This window comes from Mauremys reevesii, linkage group 3 (assembly GCF_016161935.1).
Source record: "Mauremys reevesii isolate NIE-2019 linkage group 3, ASM1616193v1, whole genome shotgun sequence".
Classification (NCBI taxonomy): domain Eukaryota; kingdom Metazoa; phylum Chordata; order Testudines; family Geoemydidae; genus Mauremys; species Mauremys reevesii.
This window is the reverse complement of record NC_052625.1, coordinates 7,694,616-7,721,737: the sequence shown is the minus strand read 5'-3', so window position 1 is coordinate 7,721,737 and position 27,122 is coordinate 7,694,616. Positions and strand designations below refer to the sequence as shown.

Genomic DNA, 27,122 nt, shown 5'->3' with positions numbered 1-27,122 from the left:
TGAGTTCTAGAAGTTCCATTTCTCCTGGTAGTTAGGTAACCAAGCTGGGTTTTTCTTTAATGTACAGGATAAAGAATGAATACATTGAATTTTATATTGCCATGAACTTCTGAGTGGCCTCTCAAGTGCTAGCACTGCCTCAAATGGCTTGATATTAAAAGTGCACCCCGTTTCTTTAATGTTCAACATTCCACAACAGCACGCATGCATAACACAAGTACGAGAAAAAACGACGGCATGTCAAACCATTTCTTCTCATCACATACATGACATCGCTCTACTGGAAAAGATGGAAGAGGCTCTTAAAAGGCAAAGAGAGCAGTAAACAGAACAGTTAGGGACTAGTCAGAATAAATATGCATCGATACGGACATGTTTCATTTCAGATACTAATTTAAAAAAATATCGTAACCAGTGCAAACCAGAGCAGGGAGAGGCAGGGAACTGAAGAGTGCTGTCTACACAGCTATTTTCAGCGTGGTAACATGAGCCCAAGTCTGTGGACCTGGTTTGGAGACTGACTGGCGCAGGCTGTGTAGACATTCCCTGGGTGGGTGGGCAGGGAGGGAAGCTTCTGGGGTAGCCTGTGAAGGGTCTTGTTCCCAGGAACAGTTTTCAGATTCTCAGCCTCCTTACCTCACAGGGTGCATCTGTGCCTGGGGTCAGAGCCTTAGCAGGTGTCCAACTACACTGCTCCTTTGACGCCAAATTTAAACCAGATGATGATCCAGCCCTTAAGACTCTTTTGGACTCTGAACTCTGCTCCGGTCACATCACCAACATCCCCCTTCTTCCTCCCCTTCCTAATTCCCTCCTCTCCTACTCCCTTGCTCCACTGACATCATCTCTTCCCTACAATGTCTCCTTTCCTTTCCCCTTTTTCCTACCTACCCACCCCACCCCTCCAAAGTCATCACTTGTACCAATGTTCATAAACCCTCCACAGAATGAATTAGAGATGAGTCAGGCCACAGTTTTGTCACCGAGATCGCAGAAGTCACGGAATCCATGACTTCCAAAGACCTCTGTGACTTCAGCCCTGGTGGCTGGGAGTTGCAGGGTCCTGCCATCTCCAGTAGCAGGGAGCTGCAAGGTACCCCTGTTGAGATGAGTTCCTGTCTGCATCCTGTAAAACTTGCCCATACCGGTATTGCCCTGGCCTCTTCTTTTGTCATTCAGTGTTGAACGCATTCTAAAACAATATGCATTTCCTCACCTTTTGGGGGCGAAGCCAGACTTTAAGGCACCTGCTCCCCTACATGGTGTAAACTTTGCTTGTGCCAATCAGAAACGAACACAAACAGGTTTTGGGCCCCGTCCCCTATGACACTTCTATGATGTCATAGTTGGTACTTTAGGCCTGCCTGCCATGTGCAGACAGGGAGAGGAGAAAGAAAAACGAATCCTGTGTACACCCGTAACCGAGCCTGATCACCTCGAAGCCTCTCTCTCAGCTCACGTGTTTCAAACAGAGTTTCTACGTTTGCCGGTCGTTATGCGTTGGTTTGTGTTTGTAAGTATCGGTTATTACTAAATGCTGCATCTTTGTTTATAAATACTGTTAGTAGATATTTTAGTCATTGTGTGTTTTAAGTTTCATTAACTCTATTAGCTAATCATACGCTGCTCCCTTACCCCTTGTAATTATCCCCAATAAAACTTTAAATTGATTAACTTTAGTTGTGTGTGTGTGTCTGCAGTTTGCATTGTGACCCATATTCTCCTTGCATCCCTTACCAATATAGTCTATTGCCACGTGCAGCCTGGTAAATAACAGGCCTGCATTTTCTTTCGCCCCTGCGTGTACGTGGCAATCCACAACCCCCATCGCCTGAGGCAGCAGACCCCCAAGCTCTCAGTCGGCATGGGCAGCAGGGTACCCCACGGTTCTCAGCCACCGCAGGTAGGGAGGGGTACCCCACAGCTCCCCAGCCACTGCCATGGGGGAGCAGGGGGACCCCTGCAGCTGCTGGCCACCGTGGGCGGCAGGGGGAGCCCTGCAGCTCCTCACTGCGGTGGTGGCAGGGGGAGCCCTACAGCTCCCTGCCACTAAGAAGGAGGCAGGGGGACCCTGCAGCTCCACTCCGTCGCTGGAGGCAGGGGGATTCTGGAGCTCTGAGCCGCCATGGGTGGTGGGGGCCCCAGAGCTTCCAGCCACCCTGCAGCTGCCTGGTCCCTTCCCATTTTATCATAGATATTTTTAGTAAAAGTCAGGAACAGGCCACGGGCTTCCGTGAATTTTTCTTTATTGCCCGTGACCTGTCTGTGACTTTTACTAAAAATAGCCATGACAAAATCTTAGCCTTAGAGAGAAGCCAACTTTCCCCATGATCCTTGGCTTGGATGCTGTATCTCCTTCCTCACACCCTTTATTTTTTAAGGCTGCAGGGCTCTTAAGGGCAAGATCCACGTCCTCCTCTGTGTCTGGACAGCACCTAACACATGTTGGATGCTACCATAATGCAGACAGCAGCAGCAAATAAAGGAACAGAATATAGGTTTCGTTGAAAAAACGTCAGCAAAATCGAAATACGAGTTTAAATATTTTAAGACCGTTTTAAAAACTTGAAATGGTAAAACAATTTGCCTGGATTTAAAACAGTCCCCAACAGAGCCAGCATCCCAAACCCTGCAATGTTGTGCTAGGATGTGAGTAATGCAGATTAGGAATGTTATAAACACAGTCATTTTGTTTTATTTTCTGAGCCAAGCAGAAATATTTTTAAAAAAGCAAAAAAGATGCAAAGTACAATTTTCATCAGCTTTAATATCCTAAGGTCCATTGCTGTATAAACAAGGAAATTTTGAGTGTGTGCTTAAATATGCTCTTTCTGACCTGCCAATGTCCCTTTTACTTCATTACAAAATTCAGCTTACTGCTGGATATGCTGTATCGTTGTTACAGCAGGAGAACGCTCATTCGCACGTACATGTAGTGTTTATTAGCGTTTCCATGTGACTGGAAGCACTGTTTTGCTAATTCAACAGTCTAATGGAGTTACCCAACTACATTTCCCTTCCAACAAAATGATATATCCTCCCTATGTTATACACACTTTTAATTGTTCCTAGGTTACACTAAGGATACATAAATATTTATTCGGGATGCCTGAAGGCTCGATGACATGCCTTCTGGTCAATATCAATCCAGGACAGGAGGAATGCCAGAAAAATATTACTTTGTCTCCATCTACATCTCCACTAAGAAAGTTATGTTCTGAGAGACAGAGAATCCTGCTGGCTCTGCTTCTGTGTGCTGAAAAATTAACATTTAGCGAGCGAGACCACTGTCCTTGTCAAACTACAACTGGCATTTAAAACAGAGTTCCAAGAATTACCCGTCATTCCCACTGCCTAAACCATAGGAGCCGGTCTCCAACTCAAAACGCTTTATAGTATAGCTTAGAGCAAATCGCTGCTCCTAACTTCAATCGTACCAGCTGGCGTCCTACCACCGCTTATTATGCTGACCAATTGTTTCCTTCCGCTCCCCCATTTCTCTGGCTGTGTCCATCTGTTGTCTCTTGTCTCATACTTAGATTGTAAGCTCACTGGGGCAGGGACCATTTTTTTGTTCTGTGTTTGTACAGCACCTAACACAGTGGAGTCATGGTCACAGAATCATAGAATCTCAGGGTTGAAGATTGGGGAAGAAGCCCCAATTCAGGGCTGAAAATAGCAGTGTAGATGTTCCTGCTTGAGCTGGACCCCAGGCTATGAAACCCAGCGAGGGGGATTGGTCTCAGAGCGTGGGCTCCAGGCTAAGCGGGAACATCTGTACTGCTATTTTTAGCCCCGTTGTACTACAAACGTATACAGCTCAAGTCAGTTGACTCAGGCGCTGAGACTTGCTGCCACAGGTTGTTTTTTTGCAGTGCTGATTTATAAAGGACTTATGTAAGCTTAAACCACCAAGATTAGAAAGCAGACGTCTCCTTTTAAAATAAAAGACGTTAATGATTTTATAGATGTGCATAGGTAAATGTGCATGTAAAATGTTGATGCTGTTCCATACAGCAGGCACTCGGATATTTGGAGCAGCATTGTTTTATATAGACGCAATTGTATAGAAAACTACCCTCAAGTAAGTATTTGTTTAGATTGCAAGTTCTTCGGATCAGGGCTGTCTTATTCTGTGTAGTCAGTGTCCATCACAGTTTGGCTCTAGTCAGGGCTTCTAAGTGCAACTGTAATGTGAACAAAAGAAGAAGAATCTGGGGCTTGATCTTTCATTCTTTGCAAAACCCGAAGTGCCCATTGAAGTCAGCGGGTGTTGTACATGAACAAAGATGCAGGATCTGGCCTCTACTGCCATAAAACACAACATGAAATTTCACGCTTGAGCAGTTTGTCTTTGTTTTTTCATGTGTCATAGCTGGCTGAATAGCTGTAAACTCCTTGCTCCTCAAACCAGTCTCGGAACTGCAGAGTAATCACACGTTCCTCCCACACCCCAATGTTAATCACCAACACAATTAACTCAAATAGCACCAATCCTTGCTGGAGAAGAATAGGACCTGAGCAAAGAGCTTACAATACACACACCCAGGGATTGCCCACAAATCCCAGCACTTGTGGATACACCTATAAAGGCTTACAGAAAACCTGTGACACATAGGCTGGGGTTTGGTTGTTTTAGACAGACAATCACATTGTCAGAGGAATTCCTCTACTAAAGAAGAAAAAGAGATTTATTTGGCATATTTTCACTAGCAACAAGGAAATACATCACGACACTATGACGCACAAGTGGACACTTTACAATTACCAAGATCTGAAATTAATCAAGGCTCAAATTAGAACAGGAATATCAACTGGACAAATCTACTATAACCACTAGGTCACGTAGCCTCCTCCAGTGCTCCTGCTCTCAACAGACAAAACACAGCAATGGCTGGAATCCCTATCACAGATGAATGCTATTTTACTTGAGACATAATCCTGGAATTGTCAGACTGGAAACTGAAGGAAACTGCCCAGACCTCATAAGCTAGTAACACCACAGTAGACTAGGTTCTTTGGGAGCTTATCCTCTGTCTGTGCAATATAGTGAGCAACCAGTAGAGGTGCTGATGTCTAAACGTTACCATCCATGGTAGTTTGCTCAGCCCTTAAGCAAGTACACCTCTACCACAATATAACACAACCTGATATAACAGGAATTTGGATACAACGGGGTAAAGCAGTGCTCCGGGGGCGGGGAAAGGGGGCTGCGCACTCCGGTGGATCAAAGCTAGTTCGACATAACGTGGTTTCACCTATAACGCGATGTAGTGAGCCGGTGTGTCTCCCCGCTGCCCCGGAGGGGGAAGAGCTCGTCCGGAGTGGGCGGAGCTAGGGAGCTCTGAGCCCGCCCCTTAGAGGGTCAGGCGGCGACCTGAAAGTATAAAGGCCGGCCCTCAGAGCTCAGTAAGGCCCCAGCCGCCGGGGAGACCAGACGTCTCCAGCCTAGCCCGCGACTGGGAAAACCCCGTGGGCGAAGGCAGCTGGCCGGACCTGCCCTGCGCTCGCTACCCGGAGGAGCTGCCGGACCTGCCCTGCGCTCGCTACCCGGAGGAGCTGCCGGACCTGCCCTGCGCTCGCCCACTACCCAGAGGAACCTATGGTGCGGGACCCGCCCCCCGAGGACAACACCCTGACCCAGGTACTACCCGGGGGGGGAGTCTGGAAGTAGCCCAGGGGCAGCCAACCCTAGTCTGGCTGCAGCACACCCAGAGCCGACGTCGGTGTGTTGCGGCCAGGATCCCCACTGACTAACCAGCAAGTCTTCTGCCGCTGTTAGGGCCCCGGGCTGGGACGCAGAGGAGTGGGAGGGCCTGCGTCCCCCCGCTACCACCCAACTCGGGGTGGCCGTCTCCCCCTCTCCCAGGCCTGAGGAGGCTGGGGCCTATCGCTACTGCTCAGCCCTGCCTGAGGGCCTGAGCCTTTGACTCCTTGTTGCCCCACCCTGACCCAGGGCCTGGGCTCCCAACCGTTTGCACTTACCGCTCAGCCCTGTCTGAGGGCCTGAGCTCCTGACTCAGCATTTGTTGCCCTGCCCTGACCTAGGGCCTGGGCTTATTGCTACTGTTTATAGTGCCAGTGCTCAGCTCTGGCCTGAGCACCTGACCCAGTGTTGCCCTGCCCTGACCCAGGGCCTGGGCTTACAGTATTTGGTCCTGTTACAGCAAGGGCTGCCGAGGGAGACCCCCGCGGCCAGACTAACTCTGCAGTGAGCTGGTGTGGCTCCCCGCCGCCCCGGAGAGGGTCGAGCCCCGGCTAACCCTTGTACACGCGCTAAGATTTTTTGGCTCCCGAGGACAGCGTTATATTGAGGTAGAGGTGTATCTTGTGTCAGCGAACATGAGGAAGAGGAGTTAAACACCTCCTTTTAACTACTTAAATCTCCAGAGTGAACAGAAATTTCACAGGGGTTTTGCTAGCTTTGCCTACAAACAGAAGAAATATTTTTTTCTTTTAAAAAAATATTTGCAAACCTCTTTGCAAATGACTTCCCAACCTCACCTAGTTTTATTTTAATCCAGGCTTTTTAATGCAACTGCCACAAACCTTCTTAACCCTCGGTGCATCAGGACTGAATAGGTGATGAAAGTGGTGGGTTCAATGCAGTTTGGATTTAAAATTCCAGAAAGGAGCGAAGGTTAAATACAACCATATCCAGTTTTGCCCCATGTCCAATGCACTGTCTATGCCAGGGGTAGGCAACCTATGGCATGGGTGCCGAAGGCGGAACGCGAGCTGATTTTTAGTGGCACTCACACTGCCCAGGTCCTGGCCACCGGTCCGAGGGCTCAGCATTTTAATTAGTTTTAAATGAAGTTTCTTCAACATTTTAAAAACCTTATTTACTTATATAACTAAACTGTTGTTGTATGTAATTATAGACTTATAGAAAGAGACCTTCTAAAAATGTTAAAATGTATTACTGGCATGCGAAACTTTAAATTAGAGTGAATAAATGAAGACTTGGCACAGCACTTCTGAAAGGTTGCTGACCCCTGGTCTATGCAGTCACTCCTGATGAGGATGACAGCAGCAGCAAAAGCTGCACACAAAGGAATACTGTGCTAGTGGGTCTTAGATCAAACAAAATTATTTTAACTGGAAATATTTAAAAGTAGCAAACAACATAGTAGCACCACTTAGTTCACAAGTAAAGTGATTCCCCCGTCACAAACTTCCCCTCAAAACTTAAGTCGGAGGGGATGGGGGGGCAGTGGGATCTTGGATCACATGAATCAATAACATCAGGCTGGATCACATGATGTAACATATGACTGCCCATTCTTCTGACACCAGCATCTTGTTCTAACATCAGTGCTCCCCCTCCGCCCTAACATAGCAATTGACAGGGGCTGGCAAGTTGGATTTGCAGTGGTGGAGAAATCAGTGAGGCGAATCTGGGGATAGTCTATGTGAGTCAAAAAATGAGTTTGTTGGTTTTTTCCCCTGTGGAAAATTCCAACTTTTCAGCGAGAAAACTGAAAACCAAAAATTCTCAGCCAAATAATAAAGAGAGAACTGAAAATTTTGATTCAGAAATGTTGCCATGCTGCCTCAGGGTAGTCGTAATTCAGGTACCTCATAACACCATTCTTCTTTATGGGCTTGGGCTCCCTGGCTGGACTACATCTCCCATGATGCACCACATTCTCCCTTCTTGCTGAGATACCACAGTGCATCACAGCAATCACATAGCCACAGTGCATCATGAGACATTTAGTCCCTTGGGTAGCCTGGCACATAGAGGCGAATGGGACATTACATACCCAAAAAGTACAACCAACTCCCATTAAGGCACAACGGCTGTATTTCAAAATAAAAATGTTCAGCCAAAATCAAAACTTTTTGGCTTTTGGATATTTGGGGTTTTTTTAATGAAAAGTCTAAATTTTCTGTGGAAAGCCGACACTTTTTGTAGAAAACTTAATTTAGGCCAAAACCCAATTTCCCATTGAAAAACAGCTTTGACAGAAAATTTTCAACCAGGCTTCAAGAGCTGAAGGTAATCAGTGCCCCAGGCAGAGAGCAAATTCTCCTGCTGCTCACATAGCTCCAATCCCATAATCTTGTATAACCAAAACCACCACAAAGCCTTTCTTCTCATGACTGAACATTTGAGCCCCTGTTAAGAACTTGGAAGACTGCGTGTAACAGAGCCACCTAGTGACACCTACAGTAACTATATTAATATTGTATTTTAATGCACCCTCTCAAAGGCACTCCGACCACTGTAGAATAATTCATCCCTACAAACACACAAAGGTAGTGGAAACTGGCCAGAGTCGCTCTCAGAAAGTACGAGCAGAACAATACCTGTATACATATCACATCCATAACAGTTACATTAAATGAACTTTCAGGTTGTAAAGTCACATGCTCGAAAATACCAGAATTAAAATTGATACAACCTCAATTCATCTCCCTTGTGGATAAATACAACAGTGCAGCTTTGAAAGTGGGAACTGGCCCAAAGCTTAGTTTCTTGACCATTTTTGCAGAAATCCCCCCTCTCTAAGAAACAAAACAAGGCAAGAAAGTTAACCCTTGTCTCCTAGTTGCTGAGCATAAACAGATCCTACAGCAAGCTTATTACTAATCCACAAGGAATGCAGCACAACCAGCCTTTCAGTTGCCTGTTTCTATAACCTTTTATAAACAGAACACTTGTCCTGCACTGGTTTAATAAGGACATGTTGCAGATGGGGGAAAGGAAGGTAGAAGGATTTGCAGAGTAGATGTTTCCTTGCTGGTTGTAATTGTACAAAGCAATGTTTTTCCTGATGCCTACGAGTGCTTTAGGATTGTTTCTGTTAGTTGGCTTCAGGTAACTCCCTCCTCCATGAACAGGGGCCAGCAAAGGCACCAGCCAGCAGGCTGGCTGGCTGCCTAGGGGGGGGCGGGGGGGGGGTGGACCTGGCTGCTCGGTGCCATGCCGAGGGAGGGAGGTCCACGGGACGACGACCTGACGGACCGACGCGCAGCATGAGGGGCGAGGGCGCGCGGCGCCGGGCTCGGCTGCCCAGGCGCAGGCATGAGGCAGGCAGAGCAAGCCAGCCCCGCCCCCGGAACCGCCCGCGCCCGTGCCCGCGCCGGTCCGCTTCCCGCGGCGGCTCGGTGGAGCTCGCCCGTCATGCCTGCGGCAGGCCGTCCCGTCCGTCCCGTGACCCGACCTGCGGCTGGAGCTCAAGCCCAACGGGGAAGGGGGGACCCGCTGGGACGAGAAGGCGGCGGCGCAGCACACGCGCCCTGGGGGGGGCCTTTTTCTAGAGCCGCCCCTGTCCATGAACAGTGACACCAGAAAGCGGCAACCCTCTCGACTGCTCTCACGTGTATCCGCAATCCACAGCGCACTTTGTATTTACTAGGAAGCACAGAACCATACTGCACTTCCAATAAGCCACACTTTGCACTAAGACAGATGCACTTGCTTCGAACTTCAGCAAGCTGCTTGCTGCCTATTCAAACAACACTCTGCCCGAAGCAATAAATATTGACCCGACATGTCTGTCTAAAGTGTGTGTGTGTGTGTGTGTGTGTGTGTGTGTGTGTGTGTGTGTGTGTGTGTGTGTGTGAGAGAGAGAATATTTACATTCATTGTTAGTTTAGTCTTTACCTAAGCATGCTGATGAGGCAAAAGTATCCATAGAACTACAAGGCTCGTCACTGGTCCCAATGCTGTGTTCTGGCAGGAAGCTTGTTATATCATAAGCAGAGGGAAGGTCCAGTATGCTGCTGTCCTCTGAGGGGTGGCTCGATGCGGTTTCATCTCCCTCCATGGCCCCACTGCAGTGAAGACACAACTGTTACTGAGATCCAAATTTCAGAGTAACAGCCGTGTTAGTCTGTATCAGCAAATAAACCGAGGAGTATTTGTGGCACCTTAGAGACTAAGAAGTTTATTTGGGCATAAGCTTTTGTGGGCTAAAACCCATTTCATCAGATGCATGCAGTGGAAAATACAGTCGGAAGATAAATATATACACAGAGAACATGAAAAAATGAGTGTTGCCATACCAACTATAACGAGACTAACCAATTAAGGTGGGCTATTATCAGCAGAAGGAAAAAAAAACGTTTGTAGTGATAATCAGGATGGCCCATTTCCAACCGTTGACAAGAAGGTGCGAGTAACAGTAGGGGAAAAATTTGCATGGAGAAATAGTTTTACTTTGTGTAATGACCCATCCACTCCCAGTCTTTATTCAAGCCTAATTTAATGGTGTCCAGTTTGCAAATTAATTCCAATTCAGCACTTTCTCGTTGGAGTCTGTTTTTGAAGTTTTTTTTGTTGGAGTATTGCGACTCTTAGGTCTGTAATTGAGTGACCAGGGAGGTAGAAGTGTTCTCCAACTGGTGTTTTAATTCTTGATGTCTGATTTGTGTCCAAATGCTATTTTGTAGCATGAAAATCCAAAGGAAAGCAAACTCCGAAGAGCTCGTCTGGTCATGCTCTTCTTCATCACACAACAGAATACTGGATTCAGCATTTAGTCATTGACTGAACTAAGGGAGAGTGGGTCTCAGAAGAGGAAGGTAGCATGAAAGAAGTAGATTTTGCTGTTCTTGGGCAGAAGGGATAACTTCAAAGTCTAAGCATCAAGGCTGAGATACCTGGACTCCCCGGAAACACATGGAGTCCAGGAAAATACTGAGGCACGTGCTAAACACTGAGCACATGACCTGAGTTATACTGCTCATGTAGTTAAAATTAAGGACATGTTTGGAGTCCTTTTTCCAGATTGAGGCCTCTAGCAGCAGCTGGATCAGCTCATCCCTTCATTCTCCTTACATAGATAAACGGAAGGCGCTGCAGCTCGCTGGCGGACAGGAGGGTGTCTGCTCGGCATGGACATTAATACTCCTGCGCTACATGTCAAAACACTGGAACTATGCCTAGGAATCCCTGGCCAAAATTCCATCTCTGCACCACATGCCGTGCACCACACTTCAGCTATCCTCCATCCTAGTCATATTAGTTACAAGTAGAGTTTTCAACAGTCTAGTTGCTGTACAGGCATAAAGACACAGCAAACAAAGGGCAGGGAGGCCAAAGGGGAAAAACACACAAGCTAGGTGGTGGTTGGCCACATCCTTATAACATCATAATGGATTTCTAGAAGCTGTACAGCCAGTCTCCAGTTAACTTGCTCCCAGGCCTTCAGTGGAGAGGCTGATCTCAGAGGAAAAGTGATGGTGTGACTGAACCTGTGAGTTCGCAGATACGCAAGAGGGGGACACATCATTTCATTTGCATTGTACCTGTGAATGGATCACTGCCGACTGAGTAACCCTTTGAGCAATGTCCAGAAGTAAACAGGTTGCCAGTGTTTGTGATCATCTGTCACGCAGCTTTCCCTTCTAGGACGTCCGTCAGCTGCAGCCTTCTGGAATGAAAAACAGGTCATTAGATTCCTTGCATCAGCTGATCATTCTGCCAAAATGGTCTGACCTTCAAAAAGTGTGTGTCACTTGAAGTCAACACATTCCTCACTGTTTGTCAGGACAGAAACAGGAGTGGATCTTCCCTGGGAAATAAAAACAGCACATTTATGAAATAATTTCCTTCAATCTTTTTACAGTGATGCCGGCCTCACTGAGAAGTTAACACCCTCCATACTTGTACTGGTATGTTGATGCCATGTGAGCTCTCATTTATTCAAAACTTTGAAGCAGAAAACTAAAAATCAAACAGCCTCCGTGCTTGGCTCATGCCCACACGTGCTGGGGAAACAGCCATTCATTCACACCTATCCAGTATGCTCTGTTGCTGCCATTCTGAAGCCAGCAGAGTGTTATAACACCTGTCTCTGCTGTACCAAGGCTTTCCAGGAAATATATTCTAGGAAGAGAATATGATCTCGCATTCAGAGCTGGCACCAGGCTCAGGAGACCTGGGTTCTATTTTCCACCCAGCCAATAACTTCACTGTGTGATTTTTAGGCAAGTCACTGACAACCATATTTTAAGGATTGGCCACTTACTGGCAGCATCTCAATTTGAGACAACTTAGTCCTGAGCATCTGCAGCTCCCGTTGACGTCAATTGGAGATGTGGGTGCTCAGAACTCCTAAAAAATCAAGGCCTAGGCTGGGGCATTCAAGATGGACTGGAGGGGGCTGAAGTTGGTATCAAAAAGATCTGATGAGGGGGAGACTGGAGCAATGAAGTAGGATGATTAGAGACCAGTGATTTCACCCCTGGTGAAGAGTTGTTTGAAATGTTATGGACAGAAAAGCTCCAGGATTTGGAGACAACCTGGGTGGGAGAGGAGAAGGACAAGTTGAAGGTGGCCCCCAGGTTATAGGTCTGGTGGAGTTAGAAGCCATGATACAGAGATAGAGGAGAGAGCTTGGAAGAGAGTAGGAGCTTGGTTATGAGATGAGGGTGAGCGGTCCAAAACGAAACCGTGAGAGACACAAGGTGAACCCTCAGCGCTCAATTCAGAGCAGAGAAGTTTTATATGTGAGTGTCATTAGCACTGAAGTGGTCGTTAAACCCATGCAAGTGGAGGAGGTCACCCAAGAACACCACTGCCAGGGCCATAAGCACTGCCCTGAAGGGATTCTGACAGCACATGGGAGCTGAGAGAAGAAAGAGTTGCCAAAAGAGCCATGGAAAGGGTGGCCAGAGAGGCAGGAAGAGACCCAGAAGCTCCATGAAACCAGGGACAGGTGGGATTCGAGGACACAGGAACGATCAACTTTGTCAAAGGCAGAGGAAAGCGCAAGGGAGGAGGTGGTCTGGGACAGACCTGAGATTTAGCCAGGAAGAGATTGGTCAAGACTTTGAGAGCAGTTTCTATGGGGCTTTGCACTTCCACAACTTGACCTGAAGTGAGGGCAGAGCCGGGAGGTGCTGAGCACGCTGCAGGATGCAAAGGCCCCAAGTTGGATGTTTCAAAGTTCAGCTGTTTTTCTGTTATTCCCACAAAATAGAAGGAAATAGGAGAATCGTACATTTTTCCCATAGTAAAAAAATAAAAATCATTTTTACCTCCTCATAACTCTGAAATCACTGCCAGGATTTTGCTCAAACTAAGGAAGACAGAAAGAAGTCCACCTTCAGACAAAAGCTAAGCATGGAAAACTCCCAATACCAAACAGGAATATTCCAGAACATTATGAGCATGTGAATACAGAGGTTAATACAGAAAGTGTTATAAAACTGTTATAACTTCAGTAGAGCTGAGAGTGGGCACATCGATGCAAGACTGGGGCCTAAGACTATCATATTTCTGCCTCTCTCTCCCCAAGACACTCTCCTTGTATGTTTCTGCCTTTCTACTCTCAGCTGATTTAAAAAAACTGTATTGTGATGGATATTAAGTATGCAGATAATGACAAATGTTAAAAATCTGCATTCCCATCTTTTAAGTGTGGATTATCACAGATGTGTATGAACACTGATATCAGATGCAGTGTTGTCATAGCTCAGTATATTATTATTTATATTATTGTAGGGCCTATGAGTCTTAGCTGGGGACCAGGACCCTGCTGTGCTAGGCAATGTAAACACAGAACACAAAGGCAGTCCCTGCCCTAAAGAGCAAAATTCACAGGCATGTGGTACAGCTCTGTAACATACACATCTATTCAAATGTATTTGGTGTAATGTGTTTACACACTGCAAGGTCCACAAACAGCTGGTGTTGACGGATATAAAACTCATTGGCCTTCCAGAGTCTGTTTCCCCCATTTAGTTATTCTACTTAACCTCGTATAATTCCCCTCATCTCAATGGAGATGCACTGCTGTTAACAGAATCAGAGGGGTCAAATGTAACACCCGTGGGCTAGATCTAGCCTGCGGAACAGTTCCATCCAGACTGTGGACTTCCCATGAATATTCAGGTTTGTCTTCACAATCCCAGAGTCCACGCTACCAGGGTGTGATTTGTAGAGCACATCAGTGTGCTGTGCTCTAACAACCCTGCGTAGACCCTGCTAGTGTGCACTGATGAAGTCCTGATTAAAAACAGGGCGACATCAACACACACTAAAGAACATTTAGCATGCAGCAGCAGGGTCCACGTGGGGGAGTTAGTCCACAATCCAGACTCCGGTGCAACAATCCAACAAAACCTTGTGTACAGGTGTTGAACCACATGGAAGCATTTAAGAGGCTCTGGAGAAGTGTAAAATAAATGTAGGTCATTACCAACATGGCTTATCTTTGGCTATTTCTATTTTAATAACTTTTGCTGAGTGTGGCCTGCACAAGCGGCAGAGTATCAGATCAGGCCCGCTATCTCAGGTGTGTTTGACACCCCTACTGTAGATCCTCCCATCCTCAGAGGTCTGACTGTCCCAGCAGTGCTTACCCCTGCCCTTTCTACACTCACGCACACTCGGATTCAGAGCATCTCCCTGCCCCCCACTGAAACAAGCAAGCCAAATTAAAGACCCACCCCTTTAATCATTAACATAATTTACGGCTAGCCCAGGGGTAAGTGAGCTGGAAGGGAATGCCTTGTAAATATTATGATAGGATCAGTCTCTGCGATTAGTATTTATTAGAGCCGGTAAAACAAACATTTTTCTAAAATTTATGAGAGACGGGTCCGTTTTTTGTGGGGGGAAAAGGTTGAAATGTTTGGCCCAGCTCCATTATTTATCAGTCCTCCAGCGCTGCGTGTAAGCCAGCGGCTGTATTTTGACAGATGCTTTCCCCAGCTTTGTTTTTTAATGTTAATTTTCAGCCTGCTTATAATAAAAGCAACACAGAGAAGAGCTCCCAGGGAAAGGCAACAAGGGACATCAAAAGTGAGCAAAAAGGCCTTCATATCAAGCCATTGGTTCCAAGCAGGGATACGCAGCCCCCACTGATGGTACAAAGCCCTGTAGGGCTCCACTGTGGGGCCAGCCCCACACTGTTATTTACAAAGCCTGGCTTTCTGGCACAGCCAGGGTGGAGCAGGGATAAGAATGGCCATAGGGGGTCAGACCAAAGGTCCATCTAGCCCAGTATCCTGTCTTCCGAGAGTGGCCAATGCCAGCTGTCCCAGAGGGAAGGAACAGAACAGGTAATCATCAAGTGATCCATCCCCTGTCGCCCATTCCCAGCTTCTGGCAAGCAGAGGCTCTAGGGACACTCAAGAGCATGGTTTTGCATGGGACAAGTCGCCACGGCCCCAATCCTGAAAGCAGGTAGCGAGGACCCTGCGCCTGCACTGGTCTATGCATGCAGACAGGCTCGCAGGATCGGGGCCCCCAACACTACTTGGTGTGACTGCGTGCTGGCTGGGGGCGAGGCCTTAGGAGAGGTCTGTCCGCCTCCTGGCTGCAAGAAGCAGCTGTGACAGTCTGGGGGCAGCAGGGCCGATGGGTTGTCAGAGGGCAGGTGAACAGCACCCAGACCCCACTAACTGCCAGCTGCTCCCACATGCTCCCTGAAAAGGACTCGCTAACAGCTCCCCACGGGCAGGGGAACCCTTCCCCCTTTAGCCACCCATTCCTCCGGCGTGCCCCAGTGCTGCTCTACCAGACCTGTCCCCAAACACACACGGACACCCCCCGTCCCCAACCTCCCGTCCCCAACCACACAATGACATCCCCCAGCCTCTAGCTAACACCCTGCTGCAGCAGCTGGCCACTCACTAGCACCCTCAGATTCCCCAACTCCTTGCCTCCCCCCCGCCCCCCAAACAGGACAAAGCTGAGTGGAGAGATGTTAACGGGCCACTCTGTTCTGCATGGCCCCTTACAATCTGCAATCTGCTCCACCTTGCGTTTCGCTGTGAGGCCGGGAGGGAGTCCCTTTCCCAGACCTGAAGAAGAGCTCTGTCTCTATAAGCGCCAAAGCTTGTCTGTCTCACCAACAGAAGCCAGTCCAATAAAATATATTACCTCCCCCACCTTGTTTCCCAAACCTTCACATAACCCCCCACACCCCAAATCCACTGGCACCCCCATGCAGCACCCCACCCCAGCTGACCCCATTAAAGCAGCATGTAATCCTCAGACACCACCCCATAGAGACAGCCTGCAAGGGGAAAGGGAGCAAACCCTGATTAGCTTGTCGTTGTTATACTCACACAGCTGAAGCAGAAAAAACTGGGAGCTGCAGCTCCTGAACTGGAAGTGCATGAGCCATCTTTCTTGAGGGCATGAAAGCCGAACAGGAAGTAGTTGGGGGCTCAGGTTTGCTAATGATAAATGTGTTACCAGCGGATGGTTGGAAACCATTTTTGTTGTGGGTAAAAACAAAACGGTTCTGCGAGTGCAGAACACCGAGAAACTAATCAAAAGAGGCGCAGTTAAATAACAACTGTCCACCTATGAGAACAGGAGGGGGGGAAGTTAAATGAAAAGAAACTTTAAAAAAATCCCAGTTTAAAGAAAATACAAATCCTAAAATCAAAAGCATGGTACTTGCAAATGCTATAATTGCCAACATCTTACATCCAGGAGACTAACACACACAAACCTTGTGTGAACATTGAGTTCTGACTAGCAGGGAGACATGGTTTATAATTAAAGCAGTGAATGCACTGATCCTGTTAGCTCCAGAATATTGTGGAAAATCTGGAGCAATTTCCTGCATGTAGAAGATTAGTGCATTTCAAAAAACCTCCAAACACAAAGACAAAAACAAATTATTTCTCAGGCATGCTGGAAGTCTAATTCTCTAGCTTCGTTTGCTGTAAAGTTTCTAGAAAACACATTTTAAAACTCTTCTCAGACCCCAAACCCACATGGACAACTTCGTGGGGGGACCCCGTGCCTCCATAGACCCTGCTGTTGCCCCAGAAATAAATCCCCAGCATTCTAGGGAAATAGATTTATGTTTTGTGTGTCTCAAATCTTTGTTCTGAGATGTTTAAAGTCTTGTGAATGCAGGAAAATGCATCAGGTTCGTCAGAATATTGGGGGGGACCCAAGCACCTACTGTTTTGATTATTTTCTGGTGTCAGTGAGGCTGAAAGTGGGCAAAGGGGCACACCCATGCAGGTCAATATGTAGACCTAATCTTCTCCCCCCACCCCAAGTTTCTTGCATCACATACTTCTTCCTAAGCCCATATTTCCTATATCTCTCCTTTCTCTTCAAAACACCCTTCTTTTCTGTTTCTGCTTCTTTCCTCTCAGCTGATGTTTTAAAAACCAAATATAGTTTCTCCTGTGCATATTTACAGTTAAGTTTGCGGATGATGACACATGTTAAATACAAAGACAGGTATGCAGATTTGAAATGTGGATTATTATAGATGTGTGGGAACACGGATATTTAGTGCAATGCTGCTATACTCTAGAAAAGTCACAGGTACTTGGTGCAGCATTGTGATACACATGTATATACAACGGTATTTGGTGCAATGTTTTCATTCAGTCCTAGGTCTGCTAGCAGTTGGTGTCGATTTTTTTATGCATGAGTAAGTACATGGGTGCTTTGTGCAGAACTGTTGTAGGTAGGCAGGTGTTATATATTTAGAGTGCAATTCCCCCCTCCCTCCTACCTTAGCCAGGCACAAAGCTAAAATGATCAAGCTTTGCGTGTATATCTCCATGGGCTCAGAGGATTGGAATTCAGTCCCACACCCCAGGACTGTAATGTAGCCTTTCTGTGGACTGGAATAATGGCTACTACCTCTCCACAGAAATTCTTGGCCACAGGATTCATGTTAAGTAAAGATTCTATCACCCAGTCTTCAAGTCCCCCATTACCCAGTCTTCAAGCTTATTCAGGGCTGGCAAGAGACCACGCTACACCCCTTAGCAGCACATGGGTGGAGAGATCCCCCTCTGCTACACAAATGGTCCATTTGCTGCCTCTGTGCACATCTGCACACTTAAACAATGAATAGAGCCTACCTTGGGTAAATATGTACATTATTTCATTGATAAACCACACCCCATGTGCAATATGAACACACAAACAAAATTTAGAGGCCAGATACTAGTCGTGAGGGCATTATAAGAATATAGATAGGATTGGATAGTACACAGACTTGACAGCATAATCCAATGTCAATATCATTTTTTAAAATCTCTTGCACACCCATCCAACCTCCTAGAACTAATCACTTCCACCTCCTCAGTTGCCTCTGCTCACCTTGACCAATTCCCTTGTCAAAAGCCTAGGAGCACAAACACCCAGGGCTGTGTAACATCAAGAGGGCATATGAACTCCACAGTCAAGGGACCCTGCACTGAAATTGCCCAGCCAGCAGCCCTCACCCACTTACATTGGATAGGAGGCAACTCGGCAGAGTCCCCTGAGGAGAGAGGGAATCTCTAAGGTAGGCCACATGATCCACACCATTTAAGGCTTTATAAGTCTAACACGAGCCTTGAGTTGCACCAGGAGACAAAATGGAAGCCGGAGCAGATCACGGCACAGACATGTAATCTGTTACATGAGAGAAGCTTCATTAGACAAGTAGAGAGCTGCATTCTGCAGTATCTGAAGTACTCTGAAATGGTAGCCCCACACATGAGTACTCACACTAATGCACAAGTGCTCACATATGTAAAGCTGCTCACGTGTGTAAGTGTTTGCAGGATCAGGCCCACATTGTGCACCAATCCACTCCTGTGGTGACAATCAGAGAAAAAAGGGTGCTACCTTCTCTCCAGTCACAAGTGCAGGGAAAAAAACCCACTCTGCACTACTCTGTTACCTTACTATCCAGAAGCAGCAGGGCTCTGACTAATGCCCCAAACTGTGAAAGGAAAGAAGATAGGAAGGTGGCCTTAAAGTACATGATCAAATATCAAACTAATTTCTGTTTTATATTTTTGTTGGATTGAAAGTACTGTTATCGATTATGCTAATTAAAAAGACATTCAGAACAAGGCATGACATGGAAATACAAAGATCCCTTTTACATTCGCTTAGGGGTTTTCTCCTGTGCACATTAATGTAAAAACCCTGCTTGCTCAGAAGTTAGAACTCAGCCCACAGCTACTCCTGGAGGAGGAGGTAGAGCCAGATCCGTGACTTCCTTATGAGAAGTGGGTTTGGTGCTTAGTCAGGGAACCAGGACTGGATCCTCAGCTAGTGTAAATCAGGAGCCGTGGTAACTTGCACCAGCTGTGGATTATTATTAACCGTTATTTAACACTTACATTGTAGTAGCACTTAGAAACCAACAGGGTCCAGGCCCCATTGTGCGAAGTGCTATACAAATATAAAAAGCCATACTCCTTGCCCCAAAGATTGTAAAAGCTAAAAGACATGTCGATAGGACTCATGTATGGAGGGGAGGCTGTAACAGGCTGTATGCCTCTTGGCACAGAAATCAGAGGGAATGGTGAATATGGAATTGGGTTCACTGAGAAACATGGGGAGGGAAGTCCCTGGAAGCGTAAGGAGCCTGTGTAATCATATAGGTCACACAGGCTTAAGGGTGCTATTGCTTGTTAAACAAGGTCGTCTCAGACCCCCACTTACTACCAGTCATTGTAGCCAGATGACGTGAAAGACCAAATGAGGTTCTCATATTTCTCTTCATTTTCTGCTGAAAGTGAAACACGCTCTTGCGCTCTCAGTGCAGTAGCACTTTTCTTATACTCTGCCTTGTCAGCGTGAACTATGATCCTGTTACCTTTGCTTCTCGCGAACTGCACTGACAATTATCAGCACAAGAGGAAAAAAGTTACACAGAACAATTAGGTCAAGTGCTGCAATTTGTAGGTTCTTATTGTGCCTCTATGTCTTAATAATGCACTAAAAACAACACGCTGATAAAATGGCCCCACAAGTTATATTCAGACTGGGCTAGAGGGTGATACACACTTAAGACAGGAAATGAAAAATTAAGACTCACGCTTGATGAAGGCCACTATGGAGAAAGCATGATCCTGTGATGCAAGTATGGGGATTGTGAAATAACTTTGTTTTCTGGCTATTGCTGGATAGTGTCATAATTCAGTGCTTCTCAAAGTCGGGCCGCCACTTGTTCAGGGAAAGCCCCTGGCAGGCCAGGCCGGTTTGTTTATCCGCCGCGTCTGCAGGTTCGGCCGATCGCGGCTCCCACTGGCTGCGATTCGCCACTCCAGGCCAATGGGGGCTGCGGGAAGCGGCGCGGGCCGAGGGATGTGCTGGCCGCCCTTCCTGCAGCTCCCATTGGCCTGGAGCAGTGAACCGTGGCCAGTGGGAGCCGCGATCGGCTGAACCTGCAGATGCGGCAGGTAAACAAACTGGCCCGGTCTGCCAGGGGCAGACTGGCTTTGAGAAGCACTGTCATCATTAATATTACTGTTCTTCGAAATGTTGAGATTATGGAGCCAGAACCGCCACTGGTGTAAATCAGTTTAGCTCCACTGAGTTCAACTAGAGGAACAGCAACCCTTAAACTAGTAATCCAGTAAGGCTGGTAAATGCCACAAGCCCAATAACTTCTATTCAAGGACCCTCTAAGATTCACTTGGAATTGTAAAAATCAGCACAGAAAAGGCAGATATTATGATCAGCAATTGCCTTCCCTCATCATCATTTCCTTACGGTGACATAGTATCAAGGAAAAACAAACCGTTGTTTCAAACATGCTCACTTCCAGTTTTGAAAACCTGAGCATGTCCTCTGCCCAAACCACTGGCCCTCAGAAAATGTGCTATGTTAGAGCTGCAGATTTATTTTCGATTGCCTGGTAACTTCCGGTTCTTCAAAAAATAATTAGATAAGTTCCTGGAGGATAGGTCCACCAACGGCTATTAGCCAGGATGGGCAGGGATGGTGTCCCCAGCCTCTGTTTGCCAGAAGATGGGAATGGGCGACAAGGGATGGATCACTTGATGAGCTCCTGTTCTGTTCATTCCCTCTGGGGCACCTGGCATTGGCCACTGTCGGAAGACAGGATACTGGACTAGATGGACCTAGGGTGACCAGATGTCCCGATTTTATAGGGCCACTCCTGGTATTTGGGCCTTTTTCTTATATAGGCACCTGTTACCCCCCCCCCACCCTCGACTCGATTTTTCACATCTGCTATCTGGTCACTCTAGATGGACCTTTGTTCTGCCCCAGTATGGCCATTCTAGTGTAACTTCTGAATCTCTGCCCTGTAAGTTCACCCTCTTCTTGGAACTGTTCCCATCATGATAGCTCCATTTAGCTCCTTTAAATTTTGGAGACAAGCATCTGTAGCTATTCTGCATCTGGCTACCCTTTCCTAGTTCAAAGGGAAGGAGAATAACATTAGTCACTAAAATCCCAAGCAGCACGAAGGGTTGGAGAGAGCTGATTGGAAAACTGATATGGGCACTGCAGTTTCAGTGCTTCATGTTCCCCTTCTCCTGGAAGAGCTAGGTGCCCCAATTGGACTACATCTTCCATGATGCACCAGAGTCTGCCTTCCTGGTGAGGGGAGGTGGTTGCATCATTTCAGCCCCTGGCCATGGGCATGGGTGATGTCGTCCAGCTAAGGCAGTGGTTCTCAAACTTTTGTACTGGTGACCCCTTTCACATAGCAAGTCTCTGTGTGTGACCCCTCCTTACAAATTAAAAATACATTTTTATATATTTAACACCATTATAAATGCTGGAGGCAAAGTGGGGTTTGGGGTGGAGGCTGACAACTTGCGACCCCCCCCCCATGTAATAATCTTGCGACCCCATGAGGGGTCCTGACCCCCAGTTTGAGCTAGGGATTACCTTCCCATAGAGGAGAATGGGTATATGAGGATGTGGAATTACAACTCCCCTGAGGCATCATGGTAGGCTATTCAAATACAAAAATTTCAGTTCTTGGGCATTGGGGTTTTGGATTGAAAAATCAAAAATTTTGTCTATAAGTTGACCCTTTTTGAGAAATTTGTTTAGCTGAAAACCCAGTTCTCCAGGATCATGTATAAAATGTGATCCATTTTACAAAGCGTCTACCAAGTGTGAATATTTGAAACAGTTTTCTTTCGAAAGCATTTATTCTCTTTGTAGAACTAAAATATTCCTGGTTGTCGTACTCTCTGTTTTCCACCAGAGCATTAAATAGCTGACTAGCACAGTTCAGTCTGGTTCTCTCTGAAATAAAACCTGACTGGAGTTTGCTTGGAGTGATTACTGATGACTCAGAGTCTTGGCTAATATTTTGAGGTCAATGTTTAATAATACTGAGCTCTATTTGAGGAGGTCTCTATTAGGTTAGCTACCACTTCAAATGCTACCTCTAATTGTACCTTTGTTGAGTGTCTAAGAGTACTTCCTGTTAGTAAGTATAATTATACATTGCAAAAAATGGGACAGCCAGCTGCTGGGAAAACTCATAGCCACTGAAAGCCACTCCGAGCTGGATTTATTTTCCCCAGCTGTAAAATATTTATTACTTCTGTTCTTTCTGCTTTAAATGACTGGATGTTTAAGCTTGGTGGGTATTTTCATATGAAAGTGTCTTTTTTCATTGAACAAACCAAAACATTATTTAATTTCCATTGGGTCTTTTGGTGATGCCAGTTTATTAAAGGCTGGATTTTATTTCTGCAGTGTCAGGTGTCTCAGAGCCATCAGAGTAGCAGTAGCAGGAATAGAGGTAGAACCAGTATGTTTATATTACCGTAGTGACTAGAGGCCCTAGCTGAGATCAGGATCCCCTTGTATGAGGTGCTATATGTGAGACAGTGTTGCCAGGTCTCATGATTTTATCGCAAAGCTTTTCATATTGTTTTCTCAGCGCCCCTCGGTTCTGGAATCGTGTTTCAAGTCCTCATGGTTGTGAGGAAAAGCTTGAAAATGTGAGCACTAAAGGTTCTGGCACCAGACGGCAAATAAAAATAACCCTGCACTTGTTTTTGAAATCTCATGATTTTGAGGGGCCTGGCTTATGTTTTTTGAACACTAGGGAGCAATATTAGAGAGTCCCTGCCCTGGAGAGCTCACTATCTAAATAGAAAAGACAGACAGCTCTGCTTTTCCCACTTAACTGAATTCCATGTCCTCAATCCCAGCCACCTTTGAGTCACTCCTCCAGCTACTGCCCCATCTCCCTTTTGTGGGACATGCTATTTACAATCACTGGAGTTCCTCTCCTCCAATTCCATCCTAGAGCCTCTCCAGTCTGGCTTGCACTTCATTGAAACAGCTCTCAACAAAGTCTCTAATGATGTCTTCCTAACCAAAGCTCAGATGCAGTACTCCACCCTCCTCCTCTTTGACCTGTCAGCAGCCTTTGACATCGTCAGCTACGTTTTTCTTATCCTCTCTTGGTTTCCTTGACTGTGTTCTCTCCTAGTTCTTCCCCACCTCTCTCATTGCTCCTTCAGCTTGCTCATCAGAGGATCCTCCTCATCCCTCTCCCCTCCAGCTTTCTGTCGGGGTTCCACCGGGCTCTGTCCTTGGGCCCCTTCTCTTCTTCCTCTGCACCTTATCTCTGGGTAACCTCATCTGCAAACACAAATTCAGCTACCATCTCTATGCTGACTCACAGTTCTACCTCACGACTACAGACCTGCCACCTTCCGTCCACACTAAAATCTCTGCCTGTCTCTGACATCTCCTTGTCTATGTCTAGCCATCCTATCAAGCTCAACGTGACTAAAACAGAGTTCTTAATCTTCCTCCTCCACACCCCAACCCAAGCCTTCCCCCTACCTCCTTTCTCCATCACTGGAGACAACACCGCCATCTTGGCTGTCATCTGTGCCCAGGTTACAGGCCTCAACTTTGACTCAGACCTCCGCCTGGATGTGAGGACCTACCCAATGTCTAAGCCTTGGGGATTCTTTCTGCATAACATCTGTAAGATACGGCCTTTCCTATCCATCCACTCAGCTAAATCTCTCGTCCAGACTCTAATTATTTTGCATCTCAGTTACCGCAACATCCTTTTCTCTGGCCTTGACAAATGCACTCTTGCCCTGCTCCCATCCATTGATCATTTTCCTAATCTGTTGTTTTGACTATGTCACCCCTTCTCTATCATATCAACCATAAGCTGCTTGTCTTCACTTTCAAGGCCCTTCATCGCCCATCCCCACCCAACCTTTCATCTCTCCTTCGCTAGTGATGTTGACTCCTGCCTCCAGTAGGCCCATGGTGCCAACCCTCATTGCCACTCTAACATTTCAGAAAAGCAATTGTTGTGCTTTATCCCCTGACTGCCCTTCCTGCTTGGCAGGTGCTCTCCAGAAACATCTACAGCAGTTACCTCCATCATCCTCAAAATTCTCCTTTGATGTGTTGCCTATACAATATGACAATTAATTAGGTCACTGGTGTGCTGAAGCCACTGCCTGTCGTACAGACTGGTGTTGTTTCCTTGTACTTCCCATTTGCTCAGTCTGTATCCATCTGTCTCTTTTCTTTGGATCAGAGACTGTCTTTGTTCTGTGTTTGTACAGCACCTAGCACAACAGCGTCCAGGTCCATGACTCGGGCCCCTCGGCCAGGAAGTCAGTGGCAGGGTTAGGAGTTCAGTACCTCATCTTTTTTAAGTATCCAGGATATTTTCATCTGATGGCTCAAAAGCTCTTTGCTTAGCTTTCAGAAACATCTATTCAGTAGGCCTGCTGCTTATCTCATTTGGTATTTCTAATTATCTTATCTCAGCAAATAATAAAAGGCAAGGTTCACAAGTGGTCACATCCTCACCCCGTGAGGCCAAACAGAAGATTGCCTTAGAGGTTCAGCTGACATCATCATTGGGCTGAGATATGAGCCTTGCTAAGACGCAGTCCTGTTGCTATGTGTGGGTGTGAAGGAGGAAGCAGATGGGAAAAGAGCAGTGGCATTTGAAAGGTGGCATTGCTGCCAGATATTGGCTGTGTCAAGAACACCCAAAGACCATTAGCAGAGACAAAATCATCAGGCTGGTGGGAGTGTGGGGGAGAAGGGTTGGTGCTGAAATAAAAAAAATAAGTTAGATATACACAACAATAATTAAAGCTGAGGGGAGCCATGTGCGTGGCAGATGGCAGGATTCAGCCCAGAATACATGTACCATGTACCGTATCAACAAATCCAGCCTGTCTGCATGCTGGCTTGTGTAAGGGTCCACTTCTGAGCCCCATCCTATCCCCACATACTTCCCACTTCCATCCTTCTGAGTCAGACGTCAGGCTGCCTATTCTTCTTTTTGGCCATTGTCATTCTGTCAACCAGTTGGCAGGGGGTGCTGTCGTAGCTTATTCTTATTTTCCCTTTGGGGTGGGGGTGGGGGAGTGCACCACAACTTGCAAGTTCTGCACTTCTCTGGGAGTTAGACAGACCACTCTGGACGTGGATATCTTCTGATATCTTCTCCCAGCCTCTTTAGGGAATTTTTCATGGATACTTCTGGTCTCTACTTCAACGCAAGCTGTTAGTGACCTTAGCCTTGCCTTTCATTGTAAAGACTGAGCTGCAATCTGTGGAGTTAAGCTGAAAACCATAGAGGTCTTGGTCCACCAGCTCCTAGAGAGGAAGAGATGTACGTGAGGCTTAATAAAATGAGGGACTTCTGGGTAGTAGGTCATTCCCTCTCTGCTCCCACAATGTGATGTCTGTGCCTCATTTTCCTCTGCTCCCACGACTAGTCTCTGCAATTGCCAGTCTTGATGTCCTGGCATATTTGTTTGAATGAAACAAATAGGGTTTTTTTTGTTTTTTTTAATTCTAACGTCTGAGGCCTTGAAGGTCATTTGCCCAAGTAATAGTGCAGTGGTCCCTGCAGGGACCTTTCTTTGTACTCTGCATTAGATTATGATCAGAACATTGTTCAGTGCTCTCTGTCATGAGCAGAAGGGGCTCCTAGCTGCCAGGCTTCCAAGCTGTAGCACACCTGGCCGAATCCTGGTCCCTCTATTCTGGTTACAGCTCCAGAGCTAAACCTCCTCAAAGCTTTATGTAAGGGGAATCCCTGGATACCATACACACCATACACAGTGGTTTTGATCCAGTCTCCCTAGTCCCCAGCATAGGAGGTCTTGCCAGTGGAGAGGTGCTATGGCCAGAGTGCCTCTCCACTCTGGCTCTTCCCAGCTGCCTCTGGGCTGCTCTAATTTGCCAGGGAGGAGACCAGTTCCCAGCCAGTCCTAGAATCTGGTGTTGCAAAGATGACATGAAGTCTCTCTTGTCTTCCCACTTGCCAGAGCCGTGCCATGCACAGCTCAGACTGGGACCAGAGTCTCACTTACCTACTCAAGACACAGTACAGCTTGATTTAAAAGGATGTGCAACAGATCTGCTTCACTCTAGTCTTCTACTCAATAAGCTCTTGTCCCTTTCCCTCTTTGATTGTAACGTGGTTCTCTTATTCAGGCCAGCAGCAGCTACACAACAGACAGGCATCCTTCACGCTGGAGCCACAAGGAGAAGTGAAACTGAATGTGCCAACATTGAGATACAAATGACCATCCTCTCAGGGCTTGTCTACGCTTACAGATATGCTTACTGGTGAAGCTGCGCCGCTGTAGCATCTAGTGGATTTTTCACACCCTGAGCGGCGTAGTTGTACCAATATAGGTCTGTAGTGTAGACCAGCCCCAAGAGGAAGCAGAGAGACAAATCTTCTTGGGCACAGAGCTTGTTGGAGCAGCAGATTTGGGGATTTGTGAGCAAGGAAACTGCCTTCTGTTTCTTCTTTGTTCAGGGAAGCAGGACTTTGTGTCCATATTTTTGTAAGATCACCCCAAGAATATCGTTGACTCATATTGTTTTCTGCTCCTAAGGGAAACACGCCTGCAAGACCCCAATTATTGGCTAACAGTTCAGGCCAAAGGGATGGCTCTGTACATTACTGACTACCTTACAGCTCAGTTCTTCACTCCTTTGTTTGCCGCTTTCAACACAGAAACTTGGAAAGTTTTTGCTGGTTTTTTTTTTTTATATATATCAATTTAGAGTGTAGTTGGAATTAAAACAAAACATGAAATTTCAATGAAAATTGTAGTGAAAAACTCACTATTCCTTTCCAACCAGCTCTAAAAGAATGACTTGAGTGTTGTGTGGGCAAAATTACTTTTGAAACATCCTCTAAGCGTCAGAAATTACAAGATCCAAAGCAGCTTCTGAAAAATGACCTTTGCCACTGAAATTACAGGATTACCCAACTGAAACAGACTACAGTTGTGGGAAAGAGAAAAAGAAAAAGGCTGTTTATAACCCAAGTAAATAATGTTCCTTAGAATTGAGGTAAGCAGTGCATGCTATCACAGGACAGTAACTGACCACAATTGATCATCCCAGTGTTACATCATGTCTGGAAAAATGC

The 27,122-nt window shown here is 46.5% G+C and overlaps 1 protein-coding gene and 1 long non-coding RNA gene across 12 annotated transcripts in view; both read right to left on the bottom strand.

The window, feature by feature from the left end:
- The window catches only part of SHLD1 (shieldin complex subunit 1), a 74,009-nt gene extending 55,808 nt beyond the window's left edge, over nucleotides 1-18,201 (bottom strand). The window contains exons 1-4 of one of the 11 annotated variants that reach the window (XM_039528587.1): nucleotides 18,186-18,201; nucleotides 12,997-13,037; nucleotides 11,263-11,387; nucleotides 9,617-9,786 (exon numbers count right to left, since the gene is read on the bottom strand). In XM_039528587.1, coding sequence (XP_039384521.1) covers nucleotides 9,617-9,779 — 163 coding nt within the window. In that variant the 5' untranslated portion in view covers nucleotides 9,780-9,786; nucleotides 11,263-11,387; nucleotides 12,997-13,037; nucleotides 18,186-18,201. Of the gene's footprint in view, nucleotides 1-9,616; nucleotides 9,787-11,262; nucleotides 11,388-11,452; nucleotides 11,475-12,996; nucleotides 13,038-15,724; nucleotides 15,747-15,935; nucleotides 15,978-16,035; nucleotides 16,133-18,185 lie in introns of those variants that run through there. The other 10 variants (XM_039528584.1, XM_039528591.1, XM_039528586.1 and 7 more) reach the window with 10 other exon arrangements.
- LOC120400181 lies at nucleotides 122-1,270 on the bottom strand. The gene is made up of 2 exons (XR_005595580.1): nucleotides 1,217-1,270; nucleotides 122-301 (listed from the first exon to the last, which is right to left on the bottom strand). It is a non-coding gene; the product is annotated as an uncharacterized LOC120400181 (long non-coding RNA).
- Nucleotides 18,202-27,122: the final 8,921 nt, after the last annotated feature.